At 44.4% G+C, this 25926-nt stretch overlaps 1 protein-coding gene across 8 annotated transcripts in view; it reads left to right on the forward strand.

Moving 5' to 3' along the window:
• Window positions 1–16305, forward strand: part of KBTBD12 (kelch repeat and BTB domain containing 12) — a 76719-nt gene extending 60414 nt beyond the window's left edge. For 6 of the 8 annotated variants that reach the window (XM_047743009.1, XM_047743019.1, XM_047743025.1 and 3 more), the window contains one exon: window positions 13608–16305. In XM_047743009.1, coding sequence (XP_047598965.1) covers window positions 13608–13789 — 182 coding nt within the window. In that variant the 3' untranslated portion in view covers window positions 13790–16305. The remainder of the gene's footprint in view (window positions 1–13607) is intronic. The other 2 variants (XM_047742999.1, XR_007129641.1) reach the window with 2 other exon arrangements.
• Window positions 16306–25926: the final 9621 nt, after the last annotated feature.

Below are 25926 nucleotides of genomic sequence, written 5' to 3' on the forward strand. Positions count from 1 at the left end.
AAATAAACACTGAGACAGGATTTGAGTTTACATAGTTCTGGGAGGCATTAAGAGAGGAGACACAAGTGAGACAGGAAAGGAAAGAGGCCATGAGGAAGAATTAACTGGCGGATTACCGCCATGGGCCACTGGCGTTCAATCTTGTTGGAAAACTCAAGAGACAGTGTGGATCAGCCTCCGGGTTGTTCCCTGTGGTGGGGAATCTGAGGTACTTACCCTCGGATTGACTCCTTGGCACTCCCAACTTGCCCCGCTTGAGCTGAGAGAAAATCCTCAGGCAAAGAGTAGCAGGAGGATGTGATCAGCATGTTCTGCAACAAACATCGCCGAGAGGATGTGGCTGACAGCTGATCTGTCACTGATGCCACCGATGGTGGTTGCTACACCATCCTAACCACCCACCTTCAAACAAAGGCAGTTTATTACTTCTAACTAAAATGCTGCCTCTGAACAGATTCGGCTTCTGGTGGTTTTAGCCGACTGTTCACTGTTTTCATCTTGCACAAGTTTCTTCTTACCCGTAATCACTGGTTTCACGTTCTTTTTTCTAGAACGCATCCCAGAATAGGAATGCAGCCTCAGTGTTCTGTGCTGAGTTGGCATACCAATCTATCTATGTTTTAGAAGTTTTTGCGAACTTGAAAGACTGACATTGATTGGTTCGCATGACATACGATTTTCTCTCCAGTCTCCAAGCTGGGAAACGCTGGGCCAGTCTACTATCGCATGGGACTGCAGGCAGCAGAAAGGGCCTGGGAGCCTGCAGCATTGACATCACAATAGCCAAGACAGAATAGGATTTAGGGAACTCTGTTCTTTTTAAAATGACTCAGAATTAGTTTCAAACTTACAGAAAAGTCGCAAAATAAAAACATAATCAATACAGCATAATCAATACAAAGATTCACCTATTGCTAACATGTTGCCCCTTTTGCTTTATTTAGCATTTGCTTGGTCACAGAATCCATCTGGCCATAGGTATGTATATATTCATACGTGCAGACAGATACAGAATTTTGTTCTATTCATATTTGAGAAGTTGTGTGTATCACAGCCCTTACCCCTAGATATTGGAGTGTGCAGAATAAAAAGAATATTCTCTTACATAACCACAGTGTAACTAACAATTTTAGAAATTTTAACATTGATTCATACTTTAATATATTCTACTCTTAGTATTCTAATTTTGTCAACTGACTTAATAATGTCCCTCACACCATTTTTTTCCTTTCCATACCCATCTACCATCAGGTATAGCATTTTCTTGATCTGTCTCTTCAGTTTGCTTAACTCTGAAATATTTCTACATACATTTTTTTGCCTTTTATAACACTGACATTTTAAAATAATACAGTCTTTCCTCCTTTTAAATAAAATATTCCTCTTCTGAGATCCAGTTGAAGATCCCTTGTAATTAAACCCGGGTTATGCATTTCTGGCTAGAATATTACATCCTTGCTATGTCCTTCTCAGCGCATGACATCTAGAGACAACTCAAGTCCATTGCCCCTCACTGGCAATTTTATTTTTATTTACCTGGTCAAGATATTGCCTAACTTCACTGTAGAGTTACTATTTGTGAGGAGATGCTTTAAAACCATGCATTTTGATTTTTTCACTAAACAACATCTCCCAGAAGTCATTCTGTATCAGGTAACAGAGGTCATCCTTGCTCAGTGTTACAGCTGGGTAGTGTCCACTGCATGTATGTGTCATAGGAACTCTGTTCTTTATTTTTTTGCTAAAGTAACCCCCAACATCTCTTTGGACCAAAAGCTAGGGCCATCTCCCTGATTTCCACTAGAGACTGCAAGCTGGTTCCAGTCAAGATGGAGTCTGCATTTCCACTGAATGCAAGCAATGCCCCTGGGCAGAATGCATGGAGCAGCTACCTGAGAGCTCTGAAACTAAATGGTCATAGGCAGATTGGGGAAGAAAAAACCAGAACTTGCAGTACCAGCAAATCAATGATAAGTTCCCCCATTTGTTTCCCTTGGTACCCGTTGGTTGAGACTCAAAGGCGACCTGAAACCCAGAACTTTGCTCCAAGGGTGGACAGAAAGAGCTCTAAGAGAAGCCCTCTACTTCTGTTTCAAGGAACAAGAAAGAGGACCACATGGGTCAGAGAAAGTGGGGGACATTGTCTTCTTCTTTTTCCATTCTCTCCCACCCCAGTCCTCAGGCAATGCCAGGTGATGACTGACAACAGCAGAGACTGGGCTGGCACCCTTTTCTCTTGACCAGGGGACCTTTGGTCCCAAGAATGGGAGGAAAGACCCTTTCTCTCTCGAGCTACTGGCCCTTAGACTTGGAAGCAAACAAATTCAAGGAAAGTGGGCAGCACCATGGGGAATCTAAAGCCCCAGCTTTTTAGCCAGAAGACCAAGAAGGGGAACAAAGGAATTCCTAGGGGAGAAAAAGGTGTCAGGAAGATTGAAGGTAGGGACAAGCTCAAGAAAATGATCCCATAGCTTTTGGCTTCTGGCTCAGAGGAAGTGAAGGTGCAACTGTCTTCATTTGCTCCCAATCCAGGTTCATCTGACACCAACCACCTCCACCATGCCCCCTAAGTTCAACCCCATGGATATCAAAGTCATATACCTGAGGTGCATGGGTGGGGCGGTCCGTGCCACATCAGCCACCTGAGTCTGTCCCCAAAATATGTTGGTGATGGCATCGGCAAGGCAAACCATCATTGGAAGGGTCTAAGGATTACAGTGAAACTGATCATTCGGAACAGAGAGACTCAGAATGAAGTGGTACCTTCTGCCTCTGCCCTGATTGTCAAAGCCCTTAAGGAACTGCCAAGAGACAGAAAGAAGCAGAAAAACATGAAGCACAGTGGAAATATCACTTTTGATGAGATTGTCAACATTGCCTGACAGATGCAGCACCAAGCTTTAGCCACTAAAGCCATTAGCTTTAGCCAAGTTCCATCTCCGGAACCACTAAAGAGATCGTGGGACTGCCCACTCTGTGGGCTGCAATGTTGATGGCTGCCACCTTCATGGCCTCATAGATGACATCAACAGTGGTGCAGTGGAATGCTGGTTAGTTAGAACTGCAGAGGAAAATATTTTAATAAAGGATCATTTGACAACAACAACAACAACAAAAAACAATTGATCCCATAAAGTTGGTTATGAGTTCCTGGGCTCATACCTCACCTGCACATGGATGGTTTAGTCCTAATGTTATACTAAAGTCTTTGAGAATTATCTGAATAGTAATCACTGCCCAGTTCCTGCCTGGCCACTGCATAACACACACACACACACACACGCACACGCACACACACGCACACACACACACACAGAGCCCAGTGACACTGCGAGGGCTTTGAACTCTGAGCTGACATCAGGAGCACAGCCCACAAAAGGTAGGTGGGAACTGGTGCTGTACCTCACTGGGTCAGTTTTCTGCTTAGAAAAAAAATCAATATTTTCCATAGGATGTAAACAAGACCCAGAATCATAATATTCACAATGCCTATATATAATTCAAAATTCCTTGACATACTAAGAACCAAGAAAATATCAATATCTCACAAGGGAGAAGACAAGACAACATGCCAACTCTGAGATGTCACAAATTTTGAAATAACTAGGCAGATGCTTTAAAGCAGTTATTATAATGGGGCTCCAAGAAGTGACTACTTTTGAAAGGTATGTAAAGATAGAAAGTCTCAGTGGAGAAACAAGTCATTAAAAAAAAAAAAAAGAAGAAGAAGAAGAACCAAATGGAAATTTTAGAACAGAAAAATAAAATACAGATTACTGAATGGCTCAATACCACAATGAGAGGACAGAAAAGAATGAAAAGTGAGTGTATTTGAAGATAGATAAATAAAATTATCCCATCAGAAAACAAAGAGAAAAAAATTGGGGAAAAAACTGAACAGAGTCTTTGGGACCTATGAGGCAATGCTAAGAGGTCTAATACTCATGTCAGATCCCAGAAGGAAAGAAGAAACATGGTGGAAGAAAAAGATAATTAAAGAATATAAGAAACTTGCCAAATTTGACTATGAAATGCACTTACAGATTCCAAGAAACTCAGCAAACAGAAATAAGTCAATCTTTCTGATAGCTATCATATGAGTCTCATTCTGTGGAATTTAAGAACAAGACAGAGGATCATAAGGGAAGGGAGGGAAAATAAAACAAGATAAAATCAGTGAGGGAGACAAACCACAAGAGACTCAATCATAGGAAACAAATTGAGGTTGCTGGAGGCAGGGTAGGGGGATGGGTTAAGTGGATGATGAACATTAAGGAGGGCATGTATATATGAGCACTGAGTATTATATAAAACTGATGAATCACTAAACTCTACCCCTGAAACTAATAATACACTATATGTTAATTAATTGAATTTAAATTTAAATAAAGAAACCCAGCGAACTAAAAACAAGATAGGGTGTCTGGGCGGTTCAGTGGGTTAAGCCTCTGCCTTCAGCTCAGGTCATGATCTCAGAGTCCTAGGGTCAAGCCCCACATCAGGCTCTCTGCTCAGCAGGGATCCTGCTTCCCCCTCTCTCTCTGCCTGCTCTCTGCCTACTTGTGATCTCTATCTGTCAAATAAATAAATAAAATCTTAAAAAATAATAATAATAATAATAAATAAAAATAAAAAATAAAAACAGGATAAACTTGAAAAAACCCACACCCAGACACATCATAACCAAACTTCTATAAACTAAAGATAAGGAAAAGATCTTGAAGAAGCCAGAGAAGAACAACAGATAACATATGAAGGGAAAGTATTAAAATGAGTGTGAATTTCTCAAGCTAGGTCATAAGGCAATGGAACAAAGCTTTTAAGCTCTGAAAAAAAATTATTATCTGGAATTGTATAAGCAGCAAAAATATCCTTCAGGAATGAGGGCAAAATTAAGATAAGACAGTCTCGGATGGAGAAGAACTAAGAGATTTATGGCCAACAGACCTGCCAACAGAAAGTTAAAGAAAATTCCTCAGATCAAAGGCAAATGATACAGAGAAAGTTGGAACTTCAGGAATCAAGGAAGAGAAACAGAATCCCCAATACCTATTTCATCCATCCACCAACCCATTTCCCTTCTGGTAACCATCAGTTTGGTCTCTATAGTTTAGGGTCTGTTTCTTGATTTCTTTGCCTCTCTCTCTCTCCCCTTTACTTAAATTCCATGCATGAGTGAAATCATGTGGTATTTGTCTTTCTCTGACTGACTTATTTCACTTAGCATAATACTCTTTAGCTCCATCCACGTCATTGAAAATGACAAGATTTCATTCTTTTTATGGCTAAGTAATATTCCATTATCTATCTATCAATTGATCAATTGATAAATATGGCATCCATCATTGATGAACACTTGGGCTGCTTCCATATCTTGACTATTGTAAATAATGCTGCTATAAACATAAGAGTACATGTATCCCTTAGGATTAGTGTTCTTGTATTCTTTGGGTAAATACCCAATAGTGTGATTACTGGGTTGCAACCTCCATACTATTTTCCACAGTGACTGAACCACTTGGTATTCCCACCAACAAAGCACAAGTATTTCTTTTTCTCCACATCCTCTCCAACACCTGTTGTTTCTTGGGTTATTAATTTTAGCCATTCTTACAGATGTAAGGTGATATTTCATTGAAGTTTTGTTTTGCATTTCCCTGGTGAGTGATGTTGAGGATCTTTTCATGTGTCTGTTGGACATCTGGGTGTTTTCTTTGGAGAAATGTCTGTTCATGTCTTCTGCCCGTTTTTTAGTTGGAATTTTTGGTTTTGGGGTGTTGAGTCTGATAAGTTTTTTATATATATATATGTGGATTTTACATATTGTGGACTCTTTATTAGATATATCATTTGCAAATATCTTCTCTCCTTCTGTAGGTTGTCCTTTAATTCATTGACTGCTTCCTTCACTGTGCAGAAACTTTTTATCTTGATGAAGTCCCAATAATTGATTTTTGCTTTTGTTTCCCTTGCCTCAGGAGACATGCTTAGAATGAAGTTGCTATGGTGAATGGTGTGACAGTGTTTTCAGTTTATGGGTTTTTGGTTTTTTTTTTTAATTTATTTTAGAGAGAGAGAGAGAGAGGAAGAGAGAGTGAGCACAAGCAGGGAGAGGGGGAGGGGCAGACGTAGAGGGAGAAGCAATTCCCCACTAACCAGGGAGCCCGACTTGGGGCTCAGTCCCAGGACCCTGAGATCATGACCTGAGCCAAAGGCAGACACTTAACCTGAGCTCCCAGGTGCCCCATTTTCAGTGTATATTAATGTTATACAGAGAGGTCCATTTCCCCAAAGGTAGACATAGGAACTAAATGGTAATAAGCTTCCTGTTTTCCACTAGAAAAGATAATATATTAATTAGTCTGTTATAAATATGTATATTGCAGGATGCCTGGGTGGCTCAGTCATTAGGTGTCTGCCTTTGGCTTGGGTCATGATCCCAAGGTCCTGGGATTGAGCCCCGAATCGGGCGCTGTGCTCAGTGGGAAGCCTGCTTCTCTCCCTTTCCCACTCCCCCTGCTTGTGTTCCCTCTCTTGCTGTGTCTTTCTCTGTATCAAATAAATAAATAAAATCTTTTTAAAAATATGCATATTGCAATCCTTAGGACAACTACTTAAAAAAAAAACATATAAGCAGGTGTGGCTAAAAACCGAAGATAAATTAAAATGGGGTATTAGAATATTCAATAATTCAAATGAAGGAAAGGAGAAATGAAGGTACAAAAATAAAAGAAATAATAAAATAGTGACCTAAACCCAAACATACCAATATTTACATTAAATACAATGGTCTGTATCCGATAATTTTGTCTCCTAGATCTTCCACTTGTGCTTAAAGAAAGCATAATCCCATTTTTATTTTTTTCAAGGTTTGAGTAACACATTTTTACAATTTTATTTGTTTATTTGACACAGAGAGAGAGAGGGAGAGTGCAAGCACAAGCACAAGCAGGGACAGCTGGAGGCAGGAAGAAAGGGGAAACCAGGCTCCCTGCTGAGGGAACCTGATGCAGGGCTCAATCCCAGGACCCTGAGATCATGACCTGAGCTGAAGGCAGACGCTTATCTGACTGAGTCACCGAAGTGCCCCATAATCCCATTTTTTAAAATGATGTCTTCCTCTTGGGAAAATGAAAGTCAAAAAATTTCTTGAAAGAATCATTTCCTATCTTAACTCCTACATGCAAATTTAAGCATACAACACATTCTATATTTCTCATAAATAATCCCAGGATACTTAGTAGGAGTTCATTTACAATCCATTACATTGAATAAAAATTATCCCTTGATCAAAAGAGGTTTTACTTATCCATTCCTTCAACTTGGTGGAAAATATAAAATCTTTGATCAACTCCTTGAATTTGTACACAAAGACTGTAACTATGCAACATGATTTTGTAATTACACTGAAATCTCTAGAGGGCCATAAAAAGCCATTGCTCTCCCTTCCACGTCCTTTGCAGATAGACAACTACATACACTGAGCCATTTGTTTGTTTCTTTTTTTGCCCTTTTGAATGAACTCTTGGCCTCTGGCCATCCTGGAGAAGATAGGTAACACCCCTCAGCTGGGGACAAAACAACTTGGCCTGGGGTCCATTATTCATTCTATAATTGATTATTTATTCACATGCCCATTCATTCAAAATGAATTCAAATTTGAGATGGCTTATAGAGAGGCATACTCCACAATAAAACAGAAATTAAAATAAATTGGGAAAATGAATGGAGGGAAAATAGAAAAGCAAAATGAGGCGACGTTGGTACATAAAAGTGCCTAAAGGTCTTTTTCACTGGCAATCTATGGACTGCCATTTTATCTCTGAGGTCACTAGAGGCCAGAGCAGAAAGGAGAGATGTCCTGTTTGCAGTGTCCTCAAGAGAAGAACAAACCACGGTTTAGAAGGTACATATCTTCTAAACGTGGGAGAAACTTCTCCCCATAGCCTCATGTAGAGTCGTGGGAAATGCCCTCAATAGTACTCTTATAATGAATAAAATAGCAGTTAACATTTCACAGAAGAGCAAGTCAAGGGGAAACAATTCTACAAAGGATGAAAAATATCCTAAGATGTTGGGTTTTTCACTAGTCTGATTGAATTCAAGGATGACATTTAGACTGAAGTCTCCTCCAATTTTTCCACAGAAGGACCTCCAACATGGGAGAGCACCCCCTAAAACACCTGGGGGTACAGCCCAAGGCAGTCTACCACACAGATGGAGTTCCTTTGCCATATCATCATTTACTTCCAAAAAAAAACCCATGTGAATTTTTTATACTTCATGTAAAATGGTGTTTTAAATTGCTTACTACTGGAGGTGTCAGGATGCAGGGAGAGCTTCCTAACTCCTTCAATAATTAAGATGCTGTTGCATTAAGTGTGTCTACTTTTGGAAAATTAACTGCCTTGAAAAAAGCTGACACTGAGTTCAGCCTCCAGTTTCTTGCCCCTTGTTAGTCTCATAATGTTTTCAGGACCCAAACTCACATAATGCCAACCACTGATTCCTCGCTTTATGAGCTCTGTTCGTAGAAATTTAGGACAGCACAAGATGGCTGTGGCAGGGTCCGCGCTCTTCCTGAGAGTTCAAGTCTCCACAGTCAGACCTGTGTTCTAGTACACTATCTCAGAGCTTTCATACTCAAGAAAACTCTCAGGGCCCCTGGGTGGCTCAGTAGGTTGAGCATCTGCCTTCTGCTCAGGTCATGATCCCAGGATACTGGGATAAGCCCTACCTCGGGGTCTCCGCTCAGTGGGGAGTCTGCTTCTCCCTCTGCCCCTCACCCCACTTGTGCTCTATTTCTCTCTCTCTCTCTCAAATAAAGAAATATAATATTTAAAAATAAATAAAACTCACTGGTTGGCCTCTTTGCCACTGAGGCTATAATTTTCATTCCATGTAAATAAAGTAACAGATTTCTAGAAATCTGTTAGATTAATGGATTAGTGGATTAATATGTTAGATTAGTGGCTTAATATGCTAGAAAGAATAGATGGCTTTAAAAAAAATGTCTCCCAGGGGCACCTGAGTGGCATAGTTGGTTAAGCATCTGACTCTTGCTTTTGACTCAGGTCATGATCTCAGGTTCCTGGGATCAAGTCCCACATCGGGCTCTGCACTGGGCATGGAGTCAGCTTGAGAATTCTCTCTCTCTCCTCCCTCTTCCTCTGCCCCTCCCCCCCAGATGCTCACTCTCTCTCAAATAAATAAATCTTTTAAAAAAATGTCTCCCCAGTAAACACTGAAATGAGCAGAAGGAAGCAAAATTAGTGAAGAAAACTGTTTACTCTGAAATTGTAAAAGGGCCCAGCCTGCAATAATTTGAATAAGGACACCAGAAGCCTTTCCCAGCTAAAACAAAGCAAAACAAAAAAAACAGTTAGCGGGTGTGGCAATGGTAAAAGATGCATTCCAAGATGATGGCAGTAACTGAGGTGGAAAAGGCTGTTTCATCTCCATAGGAGTAACAAGCAAGAAGATAGAGCACCTGTACTGGACACCTGTCAGGTTTTTCCGCACTGGCAGCCTTTCTAGAAGTAGTGTCCACAGCCACAGTAGCCAGCCACAGGAAGGAGCCGTGGTAGTGCTCTACCCTGTCAGATCCTCCCTCCAAACCTCCAGCTCTCCTCAATCTATTGAGCTCCCTTCCTTCCAATAAATCCCCATTTTGTTAAAACCCACCCTAAATGGTTTCTGCTGTTGCTTCCAAGAACCTTAACCAAGACAACAGGCATGACCCTTTTGCATTTAATGATTTTGAAATATATAAAACAGAAACTTCTACAAATCATAAGATAAAAGGATAAATCCACAAAAATTGCATGCACTTTAAGATACTGTTCTTAGAAATTGATAGATCAAAGAGATACTTTAAAAAACTGAAACAAAAAGAGATTTAGAGCTTTGTGTTAATTCAAGCTAATTACAATCAAATAAGAGTTCAAAATCAGTTCTTCAGTCTCACTAGCTACATTTTAAATTATTCAATACCATATGTGTCAATGGTTGCTGTATTGCACAGCGTGGATTATATGACATTTCCTTCATCACAGAAAGTTTAGCTAGACAGAGTTGTTGTAAAGAAAATGTGATAAGTGGGCACCTGGGTGGCTCAGTGGGTTAAGCCTCTGCCTTCTGCTCAGGTCATGATCCCGGAGTCCTGGCATCAAGCCCCGCATCGGGCTCTCTGCTCAGTGCGGAGCCTGCCTCCCCCTCCCCCTCTGCCTGCCTCTCTGCCTACTTGTGATATCTCTCTCTCTCTCTCTCTCTGTCTCTCTGCCAAATAAGTAAATTTTTTAGAAAAATTTTTTAAAAAAAGAAAGAAAATGTGATAAACACACGTGCATGCACCAGGGACTGTTAATCATTATAAGGAAAGAAATCCTGTCCATTTGCCACAAGAATGAACCTGGAAGACAATATGCTAAATGAAATAATCTGGAGACGCACAAAAAAAAAAACCCCAAATACTATACCATCTCACTTATATGTGGGATCTAAGATAGTCAATTTCACAGAGGTGGAGTGTGGAATGGTAGTTGCCAGGGACTTCAGGTAGAGGGAATGGTGACAGTTGTCAAAGGCTAAAAACTATCAGTTATAAGATGAGTAAGTTCTGGAAATGCATAGCATGATGACTATAGTTAACAACACTGTATCATATACTTGGAATTTGCTTTAGTGTTCTCACCACACACGCGCACACGCACACACACACAGATAACTACGTGGGGTTATGGATCTGTTAATTAGCTTGATTCTGGTATTCATTTCACAATGTGTACCATAAACAGAGACAATTTTTGTCAATCAACTTCAGGAAAGCTGGAAAAAAGCGAATCTTTATTTTCATACCTAATTTTGTTTTTGTAATTTTGTAATATTTCCTTAAAGAGGACCACCAAATTTGTATAAGATTTACACCCCACTTATTGGTCTCATCAATAAGCTGTGAAAAATACAATGATACCATGATGTCCTCCTTCATTCAACAGCTTAGTAGTTATGAGCAAGGGTCTTGAGGGCCACACATCTGGATGCATTTTGTGGTTCTGCCACTTCTAATGTAGGCACAGCATTCACTTGCTGTAAGTTTTTCCTAACCTATAAAACTGGAATAACAATAGTACCTGCTTGCAGGCTTACTGTGCGGATGATATAACATAATGCCTGAAATGCAGCCAGCACATTAGGCACAGTACACAGTATGCATAGAATGAATAGCAACTCTTACTATTTTATGGTGTTTGGGGAGTAAAAATTCTTTCAGAAAAGGCAGGTGAAAAAAGACATTTTCAAGGAAACAACATGCTAGACCTCTAACATATATACTTGAGGCACAAGAAAAGTATCTTAGATGAACTCTAACATGCAAGAAATAATGAAGAGCAATGAAGTGTAAATGTGTGGGTTAATTCTGAATGAGCATTTACTGTATAAAACAATAATGATAATGTCTTGCAGAGCTGAAAGATATATAGAATTAAAATGCACATCAACAATAGCTAATACATCAGGATGACAGTAAATATAATTAAACTATTATAAAGCCCTCCAAGAAGAGGGTCAAGTATTGATTATGTTTAGGTCTTGATAAGTTAATTATGCATGTTTTACTTTTTAGAATAACCACCAAAAAAATAAGAAACAGGAATTATAACTTCTAAATCAGTAGAGAAAAGGAAATGGAATGATAAAAAATACTCAGCCAATCCAAAAGTTGGTATTAAAGGAGAAAAGAAAGAATAAGTAAGATAGGGACAATCCACAAATGAGGCAGTAGATTCAAACCAAAATATATGAGTAATTGCATTAAACATAAACAGACTAAATGCTCCAGTTAAAAGATGAAGATCATTAGAATGGTTCTAAAAATCCTACTTTTCAGAATTTATAATATCAGTCAAGAGAACGCTAATGGAGCGGCACCTGGGTGGCTCGGTTGGTTGAGTGACTGCCTTCAGCTCAGGTCATGATCCCAGGGTCCTGGGATCGAATCCTGCATTGGGCTCCCTGCTCTGTGGGTGAGCCTGCTTTTCCCTCTCCCTCTGCTTGCCGCTCTCCCTGCTTGTGCTCTCTCCCTCTCTGTCAAATAAATAAAATCTTAAAAAGAAAAAAAGAATGCTGATGGAACTTTTCCTAGAGTACAAGGATCACTCATAATGATAAATTTATAAATGGTAAAATTTATATGTTCTTAATAACAGACTCAAAATGTGTAGACTAAAAATTGAGGGTACTAAAAAGAGAAATAGACAAATCCACAATCTAAGTGAGATATTTTACCACAGCTCCCTCAGTAACTGGAAGAATAAGCCCACAAACATCCATAAATACACAGGAGGGTTGGCCTACATGACCCAATGAATGCACATGGAACACGGCACTAACAACTACAAAATCACCATTCTTTGCAAGCATGCATGGATCATTTTCAAAAGTTGACTTTAATATGCCAGGATTGGGCACTTATGCATACATTTTCTCCTCTGATCATCATAAAATTGTGAAATAATCATCTAGGCTGAAATCCTCCAGACTCACTCTGCCCCATTCTCTGTCATGCTCTATGTCCTGTGAAGTTGACAAATACTGGGTGCATTCGCAGATGCCTTTCTCCTCTAGCTCCTGGTTGAGTCCATCCAGTGGGAGCCAAGAACAAGAGACTATTGGGTAAAAGGAGGGTAGAGTCAGGGAATTTACTGTCCCTGCCCACCCCCCCACCCCACCCCACCCGCGCCGTGGGGTTGCTGAGGATGGCTGCTCCATCTTCCCTGCCTACGTCTGCTCCTGGCAGGCTGCACTCTTGAGACAGCAGCCCTCTCCAAGCCCAGTACCCATTCCTCCCCTTGCTGCCTCTCAGGTCTAAGGGTGGTAATGGCTGTTCTTAGTGGGTCTTCCTGAGCCCTGTCCTCACCCTTCCAACGGTCCCTTCACTAAGTTCTCTTCAAATTACTCAGCTAGGGTGTGCCATCTGTTTCCTGCAAGAATCCTGGGCTGAGTATTAGCATCCCCATCTGCCTTTAAGGAAACATAAGCTCAGGTAGCAACTCACACAAGGTTACAGCTGTATCTCCCCTCTAGGTGTAGAAATAAGGGCAATTTCATCCCTAGCTCCCATAATAAATTATTAAATTTAGACAACAGTATGCCCTGTTAATATGTCAATTATTAAAATAATTTTTTGGTACACCTGGGGGTAGCTCAGTGGGTTAAAGCCTCTGCCTTCGGCTCAGGTCATGATCCGGGAGTCCTGGGATTGAGCCATGCATCAGGCTCTCTACTCAGCAGGGAGCCTGCTTCCCCACCCCCTCTGTCTGCCTCTCTGCCAACTTGTGATCTCTGTCTGTCAAATAAATAAATAAAATCTTTAAAATAATAATAATAATAATAATAATTTGTGAATGTGAGTTATAACATGGCCTTTTTAAGTTTCTTAAATGTTAGGAACACCATGTCTTCCATTGAAAGTATGTTTGTTCAGTTGTTTGTTCATTAATTTTTGGTGCTTGATGCCTTTTAGAGGAAGTTTTCCAATAGAGTAAAGATAACCTCTGAATTTCAGACTCTATGACATTTTGTCTTCCTACTTTGCTATTTTTCAGATCGACATGAGGTTATCTCCAAAGAAATACTGGAGCTGGACCCATGGGAGAACCAATGGAATGTTGTAGCCATCAATGTCCTCATGCATGACAGTTATGATGTTTGCCTGGTGGCCAGGATGAACCCCCGAGACCTCATCCCCCCACCTTCAGATCTGGTGGAAGAAGGCCATGAACACTGAGGTCAGTATTTACTGTAGGACCTCCTGCTGTGTCTACACGGGAGGCACTAGGAATGGAAAAAGCCCACAGGCACCAGCCAGTCACCCTGAACATGTGTGTTATATGCATAGCGGTCCATGTGCAAAGCTGTGTGTGCTGGATATTGTGATAGGGACCTCCAGTTGGCTAGAATGGACAAAACATTACAAGGTCAAATGTGGCAACAGCACAGGAAGAACACAGGGTGAGTGCCATAGGAGTCAAGGGATGCAGAGACCTCACACTGCTGGGGACTCAAGGACAGCATCGTCAAGGAGCAGACCTTTTACTGGGGCCTCAGATGGTGAAGAAGCAATCCCATGGGTGCAGCTCATGGGGACATGAGTCAGCTCATGGGTCAGATTGCCCGGGCCATGGGCTCTGCTACTAAGGCTGGAAAAGGAGATTATAGACAAGTGACCAACACCTATAAAAGCAAAGACTGTGGACCTGGTCTCTGAGCAGGGGAATCATCTCACCATCTTGTGATGTTAAAGGAAGACTTCCCTCTGTGCTCTCTTCCAGTTTCAATCTTACAGAGACTCTCTATTCTCGTGTAGAATACTCTTCTACCACAGCAACGTTGCCCAGAATGGGGTTAGCAGTGAACCACAAGTTCCTAACAGCTCAGGCACTCAAGCCTAACCACAGTGAGCAGAAAAACTCTACCCTCATCCAGGCCCTGGCAGTGTCCTGGACTAGACTTATCCAGGCTGCCCCCCAGCACACATGACCTTGCAGGCTGGCCCTGACCAGGCTCTGGAGTGGAGGAGAGAAGAAGCACATCCCTTTGGCTGCTGGCTGCCTGCCCTCTTACCTAGCCTTTGCAAGGTCTTCCCCAAGACTGCCAATAGGGATGGAGCCGCCTGCTCCGGCCCACAGTTGAGCATAATCAGAAAACAGCCAGTCCCAGAATATACTTTAGGGGTGACATTTAAATGACACATGGGGAATTCATCTCTCTGACTTACCATTCATACTTCTGGAAGTACAGTGGATTCAAAGAGTGCACTTTTGTAGCTGTTCCTCGATAACTTCTCCAGAGTTTCCCATTGCACAGGGCTCTTTTTTAAAACAGGAGTGGTCAGTAAATTCCCTAGAACCTTCTCAGAGGGAGACAATGCTAGATTGAGACAGCTCTTGTCTGGTGCCAAGTCGTGTGACCATGACAACCATGAGCCCATGGTCCCAGGTTCCAGCTGCTGAAGCAGGCAGAAGAGGCAGGCCCAGTGCCTCTTTCTGCCCTGTTTCTGCCATCATGACGGGGGTCCACTAAGACCCCACGCAGGTTGTCCCCAAGTAGGCCAGACTCTAGGAGGGCAGGGGCCATGCCTGTCACTTTGCAATGGCGCCACTTGGAACCTGCACTGAGCAAAGTGAAGAGAAGTTGATGCTTCTCCCTGGCCAAGGCTCCTAATCTCTGTGGGGAGGGGGAGGGGGGGGTCTTGCTACAAAGGCAGAGTAGTTCCTCTGAGTGAGCTGTGCTGTGGTCGTGGTCGCAGAGAGTCCCCCCAGCTCTGTTTCCCCGACTTCCTCTTAGCAGAACCGCAGTGCCTGCCCCACCCCTCGAGCACACACTAGAAGCTGCCACACTTCCCTGCATCCAGGAAACCCTCGTCAGTGTGTCATGATACAACTTCTCCATCCATCGGGTTCAAGATTTAGGCTCTCCTGCCAGCCTTGCTGTTTCGCTAGCTGTGTGATCTCTCCAGCAAGATAACCTCTCCAAAGTCTCATTTTCCCCATATGCAGAAAAGGGAGAAAAATGCTTTTTAGGGTTGGCACGAAGACCGAGTGAGAAAGTGCTGAGCAACGTTGCTGTCAGATACTGAAACAACAAACAGCCTTCAGCTGCCATGATTTCTAGAACCGTTTTCATTGTCATCCGCGCTTCCCAAAGCACAGCGCCCACAGCAATCCCAGGGCTTGAGTGGGCTCTGGGGGGACCGTAGGGGAAACTGTGCACTCGGTGTGAGATGGTTCTTCATTTCCCAGACTCAGCCACTCAGCTCCTCCAGGTGGCGGGCAGAGGAATAAGCAAGGTTTCGCTTTTAGTATCTAATGGAAGCCCTGGGTGCTGCTTGTCTGACTTTCATATTCGCAGTTAAACACAAGACACCTCTACCCTCCTGTTGTCCGAGAGTGTCAGAGATGCCACGTTGAATTCCTACCGCTCCAGTTTTGACCTCAACTGAAGGCCATCTCTTCATGCGGGGATATGTATGTCATGGAGCACTCTTGACGACTTCAACTCTTTGCTAGTTCTGATCTTCGTGAGGCAAGATTTCTGGACACGGAGTGCAGAACACAGTAGGGAAATGATCTGGATGCCGGGGCTGGCAAAAGATGGCGGCCGCCAGCACCTCCGGGTCTGGCTTGCATGCACCAAGAAAGCGCCACTGTTCCTACTGATTGACTTTATAATGAGCAGATGCTTTCAGTTTGAACTTGCAGAATAAAAACGTACTAATGAAAGGTCGCCTTTGTTTCTCTTCGTATTGCAATTCAATGTCCATTTCTCTCATTTCCTGTGCCCAGGAAGTACTGAGCATCCCAGGGCACTTCCTTTGGGTCAGAGGCATGATCTGAGGCCCAGCACCCCCCACCGATGGCCCCTACTCTGCCCTTGCAATGCTGGGGCTCCCCAGAGCCCCATTCTAAGGAGAGCGTGCCAACGCTGGGTCTGCAGCCTTGGAGGAGTGGGCCCTGGGAGGGTAGACCAGGAAGAGGGTAGACCAGGAAGAGGAATGTCCCCATGGCACGGATCCGACAGCACCCCGCCCTGGTTGAGCCACTCCCCCCCGCCCCAGACCTGGCACTACCAGAGTATCCTGGATAAAGCGGGAGGCCACGGAGGCGTTTCTCAGAGGGGTGCTGCATGAGGCAGATCACAAAACACCAGCAGTCGGAGAACCTGGTCTTTCTCATGGTCTGAGCTGTGATGCGGGGCTCTGCCCTCGATGAGTTCACGTTCTGCAGGAGGGAAGAGAGCAAGCACGGGGACTTGACACCTTATGAGGAAGTAGGGTCTACACCCACAACAGGAAAAGTGCAGTGTAGTTCAGGGTATCTCTGCATTTGTTTCTATCGCGCTAGAAAAACAACCACAAATTTAGCAGCTCGTTACCATACAGAGCTGTGATCTCACACTTCCGTAGTCTAAAAGTCTGAAATGGACGTCAGTCAGCCGAAATCAGGGCGTCCCAGGACTGCGCTCCTCCGGGAGGTGAGGCCCTAGGGTCAAATCCACATCCTTGCCTTTTTCAGTCTCCAGAGGCCACTGGCATGTCTTGGCTTGTATTCCCTTCTTCCATCGTCTAAGCCAAGGATCTCGTCTGTTCTGCCTGCCCGGATTGCCTCCTCTGTCTCCCGCTTCTGATCCCTCCCCATTTCTGGTGGTATCCAGGTATCCTGCCCAGGTATCCAGGATCATCTTCCCATCTTAAGGTCAACTGGCCGGCAGTTTAATTCCTCTTGGCCACAAAACGTTCGACAGGCAAGGTTTTCAAGGGTTAGGATGTACACAGTTGAGGGACACCATTATTCTGCCTACCACACTAAACGAATGCCTGACTTAGCCATAGAGTATGTCTGTGCACAACATGTGTAGGACCTTCCAGGCTCACTGAAGGTTGGGGGCCCCAGGGGTTACAAGGCAAGTGTAAATGCAGATGTGTGACCATGAGAGCTGTGGTCTCAGAGACCTCCATGACATCCTTATGGGGGTTGGGGGGTGGGGACCATGAGAAGGAAAGACCCTCCTTGCCTACAGGATTATTTCCACTCTGCTTTAACATGAAGCCTTTGATATTGGCCATAAGACTCAAAGAAGTATAGTAACAACTAAACACAAGCCATAACCTAACTTAAATGCTTCTCTGGTACAACCAAAGTGATCCAAGGTGCTGGGGGAAGCCCAGGGAAGAGGACCCTTGGTTTTAGAGGGTGCTGCGGGCTCGGAGGGTAGGACACCCTCAGGCTTTGCCGGATAGACAAAGAAGGGTGTTCTAGGCTCAGGAACACCCTAGGCAGAGGTCCCAGCATAGGAAAGGGCCTGGTGTGTTCTGGATACAGAGAGAAGCTCTGTGCCAGCAGTATGTAGATTGGTGGCTGGAGAGGCAGACTGGGCCAGGCTGGGAAGGACCCTGGGTGTGGACGCATGGAAGCCAGTGTGGGATTTTATAAAGATCACTTTGGGGCACCTGGGTGGCTCAGTGGGTTAAGCCGCTGCCTTCGGCTCAGGTCATGATCTCAGGGTCCTGGGATCGAGGCCCGAATCCGGCTCTCTGCTCAGCAGGGAGCCTGCTTCTCTCTCTCTCTCTCTCTCTCTCTCTCTGCCTGCCTCTCTGTCTACTTGTGATCTCTCTCTGTCAAATAAATAAATAAAATCTTTAAAAAAAAAAAAAAAGATCACTTTGATGGTCATACCTCAGAATGGATAGGCATGGGCCACCTGATAGACAGCTGTTGGCAGAGTCCAGACAAGAGGCCAACCAAGGGGACAGTGGGAATGAGGAGACAGACCCCCACATTGTTCAACAATTGACTGCACAATGTAAATGAGTAGAAATTTAATTACAGTGTGCCACTTGGGTCTGAAGTGAATGATTTTTTTAAAAGACAATTGACTGTCTCAAACACTGGGCAGAAGACATGAACAGACATTTCTGCAAAGAAGACATCCAGATGGCCAACAGACACATGAAAAAGTGCTCCACATCACTCGGCATCAGGGAAATACCAATCAAAACCACAATGTGACACCACCTCACACCAGTCAGAATGGCTAAAATTAACAACACAGGAAACAACAAATGTTGGTGAGGACGCAGAGAGAGGGGAACCCTTCTGCACTGTTGGTGGGAATGCAAGCTGGTGCAGCCACTCTGGAAAACAGTATGGAGGTTCCTCAAGAAGTTAAAAATAGAGCTGCCCTATGACCCAGCAATTGAACTACTCAGTTTTTATCCAAAGGATACAAAATTACTGATTCTAAGGGGCACATGCACCCCAATGTTTGTAACAGCAATGTCCACAATAGCCAATTTATAGAAAGAGCCCAGCTGTCCACTAACAGATGAGTGGATAAAGAAGATGTGGTACATATATACAGTGGAATATTAGCCATCCAAAAGAATGCAATCTTGTCATTTGCAATAATGTGGATGGAACTAAAGAGTATTAGGCTAAACAAAATAAGTCAGTCAGAGAAAGACAACTATTGTATGATCTCACTCACATGTGGAATTTAAGAAACAAAACAGATGAACACAGGGGAAAGGAAGGAAAATTAAGACGAAATCAGAGAGGGAGACAAACTATAAGAGACTCTCAGCTAGAGGGATCAAACTGAGGGTTGCTGAGGGGGTGGGTAGGGGGATGGGATAACTGGGTAATGGGCACTAAGGAGGGCACTCGATGTAGTGAGCACCGGGTGTCATATGGAACTGATGAATTACTAAACTCTACCTCTGAAACTAAACAAAATGAAAAATAATAAATAAATAATAAACACAATGAAAGACCATTGACTAAAGTAAAACTGATAACAGTCATTGTGGGATTTATGATATACACAGAAGTAAATTATGTAAAAACAACAGAGCAAAGGAAAGGAACTGAGAAATAAAGCATATGCTGTTAGGAGGGCTTTGTGCTGTATCAGAAGAGGTCTAATATTATCTGAAAGTAGAATGCAGTAAGTTGACAGCACTTATTGTAAACCCTAGAGCAACTGCAGCAAAATAGAATTAAAAAGTACAGCTAACAATAGTGATGATTAAAGGGAATACTCAAACAATTACTAGTGCAAAGGAGGCAGGAAAAGAAGGAAAAGGCACGAAGAACAGAAGACAAATCAAAAACGAAGAGCAAGATGGGAGATGTAATCACAAACATATGGATACCTACACTAGATATAAATAAGCTAGACACTCAAAAATAATTTTTTTTAAGATTTTATTTATTTATTTGACAGAGAGAGAGATCACAAGGAGGCAGAGAGGCTGGCAGAGAGAGAGAAGCAGGTTCCCCACTGAGCAGAGAGCCCGATGCGGGGCTCAATCCCAGGACCCTGAGATCATGACCCGAGCCAAAGGCAGAGGTTTCAACCCACTGAGCTACCCAGGCGCCCCTCAAAAATAATTTTTATTTTAATTCAGAGATTATCAGACTGGATCTAAAAAAAAAAAAAAGCAAGACTTATCTTGAAATAGAAGACACTGGCAAACTCTAAAAAGACATTAGGAAGATCCTAAATGCTATTTCTGTCTTATTGAGATGTACATAAATCTTCTTTAAAAGTTCAACAAGGGGGCACCTGTGTGGCTCAGTCAGAAGAGCATGTGACTCTTGATCTCAGCGGCTGAGTTCAAGCCCCACACTGGGTGTAGAGATTGCTAGAAAAAATAAGTAAATAAACATTTAAAAAAATAAATAAAAGCTAAATAAGTTTCTTGACAGTTTTGCAACCTAGGACCGGCTTCTTCTTAAGCCAAGTCTCCCTCTCTCAAATGTAAACATCCAGAAGGTTGGTGCCTGTCTCCCCTTCTCCCAGGAGTTTAAAGCCAGGCCCCAAGATGCAACTGCCTGCTTGTCAGGGGATAGGAAGAATTTTACTTTTCCTTTGGATAAGGACAACTAGCTTGTGTATGGTGGTTTGTGCCTGCCGGGCTGTAGGAAATGGTAAGCTTTGCGATCTCTTTAGTAGATCGCCTGAGAGGCACATCACAGATTGGTTCAATGCTTGTGCAATAACGAAACTGTTTTCTTTCTCTTCTCCCTTTGTGGAGAGGTTTTCTGGGTTTACAAGAGTTTGTCATTATTTTCCCAATAGTATGTCACTATGTGTGTGTTTATACATGTATAGCACTGACTGGTGTGTGTGGGGGGGGCGGAGGCAGGGAATGGGGATATGTGGCAAGAATCCTAAGAAACTGGTACAGCACATCCCTCCAGGACTCTGGAACTGGGAGACTGGGATCAGAGACAGAAGGGAGAAACCATACTTTTTTTAATATACTCTGTGTGGCAACTGAACTAAGCACATACTTTGTCTTTCAGAAAGATGCATAATTTCCCATCACTTTGTACTGCCTGCTGGAGGTTTTTCTCTATATGATTAATGAAAATTGACCCAATAGCAGCTCCCTACAGCACCCTACATGCTCCAGTCATTTAACCTCCGAAGAGCCTGCCAGCCCTGTGAGGTAGTTGCCGCTGTTATGTGCAGTATTTTAGAGACAGGAAACCTGATGCTTGTCCAAGGTCACAGGGTTGGGGACACACTGACTCGGGATTCACACCCAGACCGGCCCCTGTGTGCCAACCACATGCCCGGTGTCCCTCCAACTCGGGGTCTTGGTGGCAGCACCCATCAGCTGCTTCCTGGGGACCTAGAGCCGCCAGCCTGGCAGCTCTGGCTCTGTGCTGGGAGCCACCAGACCAGACTTTCGCAGTCCAGAGTTTCAGCTCTCCTGGCTCTCCCGCGCCTGGTCCAGCCCAAGTTCTGCCTGCCGTGGTTGTGGGTCAGACAGGAGCCAGCTGCCAGGTGGGATGTGAAACTCAGTGGAGTCAGGACTCCAGAGCCAAGAACACTAATTACATCAGGCTCCATGGAGAAGGGAGGTCGAGCTGCCAGGATTGCTCTTTGGTTCATTTAAAACCAGAAAGGAGGAAGGATGGTAGCATATTGAGCAGGAAAACCCAAGGGCCACCTGGAAAACAGACTTGGATCTGGTGGCTCCAGCCCCAGACCCCTGTCTGCTCAGGCAGGGAAGGGATCACTGTCCCGTGGATAAGGGCTGCTCTGCCCAGGCGTCAGGTGCCAGCTAGCAAGGGTCAGCTCAGCCAGCGCCACACCTCCCGCGCCACCTTCTGGGGGTCTTACTGCGCTGGGGCTTCAGGCCAAGCCCCTCCTGGGGCGCTAGCCCCGCCCCGCCCCGCCCCTCTCCCGGAGCCCGCGGCTCCCCCAGGGCTGCAGCCAGCAAGAGACAAGCGGTCAGTGAAGCAGCTCCTCCCCCTGGTGGCTGCACCGGATGCCTTCCGGCGCCCGAGCCCCAGACTCCAGAACCAGGCTCGCTCCCCAGGCCCCGGCAGTCAACTTGCAGGTGCAGAGCCCGCTCCCGACACACCCCCGACCGCGGGGATCAGGAGAAGCAAGATCAGGAGTGACGAAGTGCCTTAGACGTCGTCTGGAAAGAGGGCACAGAAATAAGGTCTACAAAGTGATAAGCAAAAAAGCTGGGGGGGAAAACAAAAACAAAAAACGAGCAAGAGGGGTGAGCTGATGTCACAGAACGGGAAACCTGAATGGCTCATAAGCAAATGACAAGGTGCTCAGCCTCACTAGAATTCAGAGAAAAGCAATTCCGGCCCAGAAGAGATGACTTCGCAACCCCGCATTGGCAGAAAGCAGATGGCAAGAACGAGAAGGCTGTCCTGACCCCGCATGGCCCCACCCCCACTGCCCCACCGGGCACTTAGGGGAAGCCTCTTTGGAGCATGGCTTGGTGCGGGACATCTCCTAGGTGCACACCGGCGAGAAACCCTTGTCCACCAGGCATTTACAGCAGCACTCTTTGTAGTAACCGGCAGGGTGTCAGAAAATGACCCCTATGTCCCTCAACAGGAAGAATGGATGGCTTCTCTAGGTGCCTTCAACCCTCTGTGGAAGTTAGAACAAACCAGAACGTTCATATCTGTGTGGATAAATCTCAGAAACATTGTATTGAATAAAAACAAGCAAATAGAATTATAGATCCCACAGGAAACTATTTCCATAAAGCTTAAAACATGCAAAATGATGCTGTCTATGGCTTAGAGATGTGTACATATGTCATAAAAGTTGGGGTGCCTGGGTGGCTCAGTGGGTTAAAGCCTCTGCTTTTGGCTCGGGTCATGATCCCAGGGTCCTGGGATGGAACCCCTGCAACGGGTTCTCTGCTCAGCGGGAAGTCTGCTTCCCCCCCCTCTCTTCCTGCCTCTCTGCCAACTTGTGATCTCTGTCTGTCAAATAAATAAATAAAATCTCTAAAAAAAAATAAATAGCACAGATGACAAAGATCCACAATGATCTCAGATAGGGTTGTGTGTGGGGAGAGAGAGAAACGTGATGGAGAAGGACCCAAAGCAGACTTTAGGTTCATCAGAATGTTTCCCAGACTTCAAGGATTCCCAACCAAGTACATGCCACAACGTCAGGATTTGTTTAGCCGAGTGATGGTCACACAAGTATCAGTCGTATTGTTCCCTATGTTTTCCTATCTATTTAAAATATATTTTATAAGTGTACAATATATTTTTAAAACATGCTTTGGAGTGGGACCTACATAGCATTCCCTGGATTTGACCCTAGCCTCCCACCCCCGGCTGTGTGACATTGGCCCAGCCACTTAACTTGTCTGAATCTGAGCTTCCTTTTCTGTATTAAGAAGATAGTAAGACTACCCTGTCAAAAGAAATGATAGGGTCAGTCATTGAGCAAATCATATGGCTCGCCTGCCACTGGCCAGGCACACTGCTTGACCATTCCAGGTTGGCTCAGAGGACAGGACAGCAGGACCCCACAGGAGGCCAAGCGGGTGGCTCAGGAGACCCCTAGTCTCCCACCTTGGGGGCCCACCAACAATAGTAGGCGGCATACCAAGATAAAAGCTCACCAAGCCCTCTGGCAGAATAGTCACTTCTTTTTCAATTCCCTTACAGTCCTTCCACATGTGTCCAGGAGACGTCTCCGTGGATCTAACATGCTTCCTATTTCTCCAACACAAGCTCATCTCCCTTTATACCAGAAAGATCGCAGGCCCCAGCCTTAGAGTCTCTGTAGGCAGACATCTAGGGAAAACATAACGGTCCTACTGGTTTCCCCTCCTCTCCAAAAGTAGGGCATTCCTCTGAAAACTCACACAAGACAGAATGGCTTAAAGCAAGGAGCAATCACCATTCATTTATATGGAAAATTTTTTAGCATATCCAGATTCAAAAAGTAAACTCTCTAAGGCTTTTCTGATACCTCAGGACATGTCTTGCTAACGGATGCACAGAGTGAATCGAGATAAGGCGCAGATGCTCAGGGATACGGGCTTGATGCTGAGACGCTGAGCAGAGATCTGGCAGAGGGCGCTGGGCGGCACCTGTCTTGCTGCTCTGAGCAATTATTCTATCATTAGAATCATAGGAAAGAAATCACAGGAGGGAAACACAAAAGAAGTTCTGGAGAATCCTGAGCTTGCAGAAGCTCTCTCCAAAGAGCCAAAGCAAAAGGGCTTCAACAAACAGGAAGTAGGGTGTGCATTTCGGATGAAGAGGACAGGGCATTTGAATTGCATTAAAAATGCAGTCCTTGCACTGAAGCCTCTACCGTAGGCTGATAGAAAGAACTCTCTAACAGTGCAGAGTCCCAGTCAGAAAGTCTAGGGAGAAGCCTGAGGATATGCATTTTTCTGTGTACCCTGCCTTCTCCCTAACCCCAACCCTTTCTCTTCTCTCTCTCCACACCCCATCCAGACTCTCCGGCAGGTACTACATGGAACCTGCTTTGAGAAACACTCCAATAGCAGTCTGTCCCTGTGGCCACTCCCAGTCAGGCCAGTGGGACTTCTGAAAAGTCCACAGTGCCAGAATCTTTGTGTATGGGCCTGCCATCCCCTCATCCCCTAAGATCATGAGTTCCTTGAGGATGGGGACCCAGGTCTGGTCACCTCACATCCCTGGCCTAGTTTGCGCAGTCTATAACAGGACTTCATACATGTTTGTGGCAGAGGAAAGGGGTCTCTTGGAGTGACACACCGCTTTGCCCCTGGCTTCTCGGCTTGCCTCTCCTGATGCAGAATTTCCACCCTGTGCAGGAGCTGGGACAATAGTTATTTTCAGTGTATCATGCCTAAGGGAGAGCCTCTACTCCATGAACGGGAGCTACATGGAAGAAAGGAGCCTTTAACTTGCGGCCACACTCATCTAGAATTTAGCCTCTGCAACAGGTAGCTGAGAGGCAGGGAGAGGTTCGGGTGCAGAAGAGTTAACACTGAAGTCCTCGCTGCTTTGGAAAGGGCTTCTTACAAAGTTGTCCTTGCCCAGCATCTGGCAAGTTGGGTTTGGAAGGTCCCCACTCCCCGGACTGATAAGACTGGCTCATTGTGCCTCATTGTTTATGCAAACCCACATGCTTTACGCCGAACACCTGACTTCCTTCTCAGAGTCTAGAATTTTGCTATGTGCTAGGCAGAAGCTACCTACGTGACCAATCTCCAGTAAAAATCCTGATCACTCCATCTCTCCTGAGCGCCCCTGACTGGTGGCATCCCTCACGTGTGATAGAGGACATTGATTGTGTCCTGTGTGACTCCGCTGGGAAGCTGGTGCCTGTTTCCACTGGGATCCATCCCCCCCCACCCACCTTCCTGTGTTCTTTGCTGACTTTGCTTTGCCTTCTTTGACTGTATAAGTCCCAGCCATGGTATGAGTACTGCTAAGCTGTGTGAGTCCTTTCAGCAAATCACAGCATCTGGGGATGGTCTTGAAGACCTTCTGACATAGGACTGATAAATGCCGGCAGCCGGCCCCTCCCAGGGAGAAACCAGAACCTTGAACTGGGAGCTGGGAGGAGCTGGATCCTGGGTTCTGGCTGCCCCACCTGGAGCAGAGCTTCTGTTGTCAAAGCTAAGAGGGTCGGGGAGGGAAGGAGTCGTGGTTCAAATGTCACGGACTCATTGTTCTTACCCTGTTTCAGGAGGTTTTCTTGAATAAACGGTTCTTCCTTTGCCATGTGCCCTTAAGACAATTTCCAGAGCCTTTAAATGATTTCTTAAAAGATTTGCCCAGTCTTGCTTTTTTAGTGGATCTAAGGAGCTCCTCGCGCTTCCATTCCAGAAATGGAACTCTGAGCATTTTTTAAATAATTTAAAGTTTTTTAAATGGGGCCAATATCTCTAAAAATGCAGAGAGTAATGTAACAAACACTTATCTTTGACAAGGTGAACAGTTGGCCACATCCGCTTCATTTCTCAGCCTCCCCAAACCCATTTTTCTCTCTCCCTTCCCCGAGGTAAGCACTTCCCTAAAGCTGGCATGAATCCTTCTCCTCCACATTTTTACCCATTTACTGCACATATATTATAAA

Source organism: Lutra lutra, chromosome 1 (assembly GCF_902655055.1).
Source record: "Lutra lutra chromosome 1, mLutLut1.2, whole genome shotgun sequence".
Taxonomy (NCBI): Eukaryota; Metazoa; Chordata; class Mammalia; order Carnivora; family Mustelidae; genus Lutra; species Lutra lutra.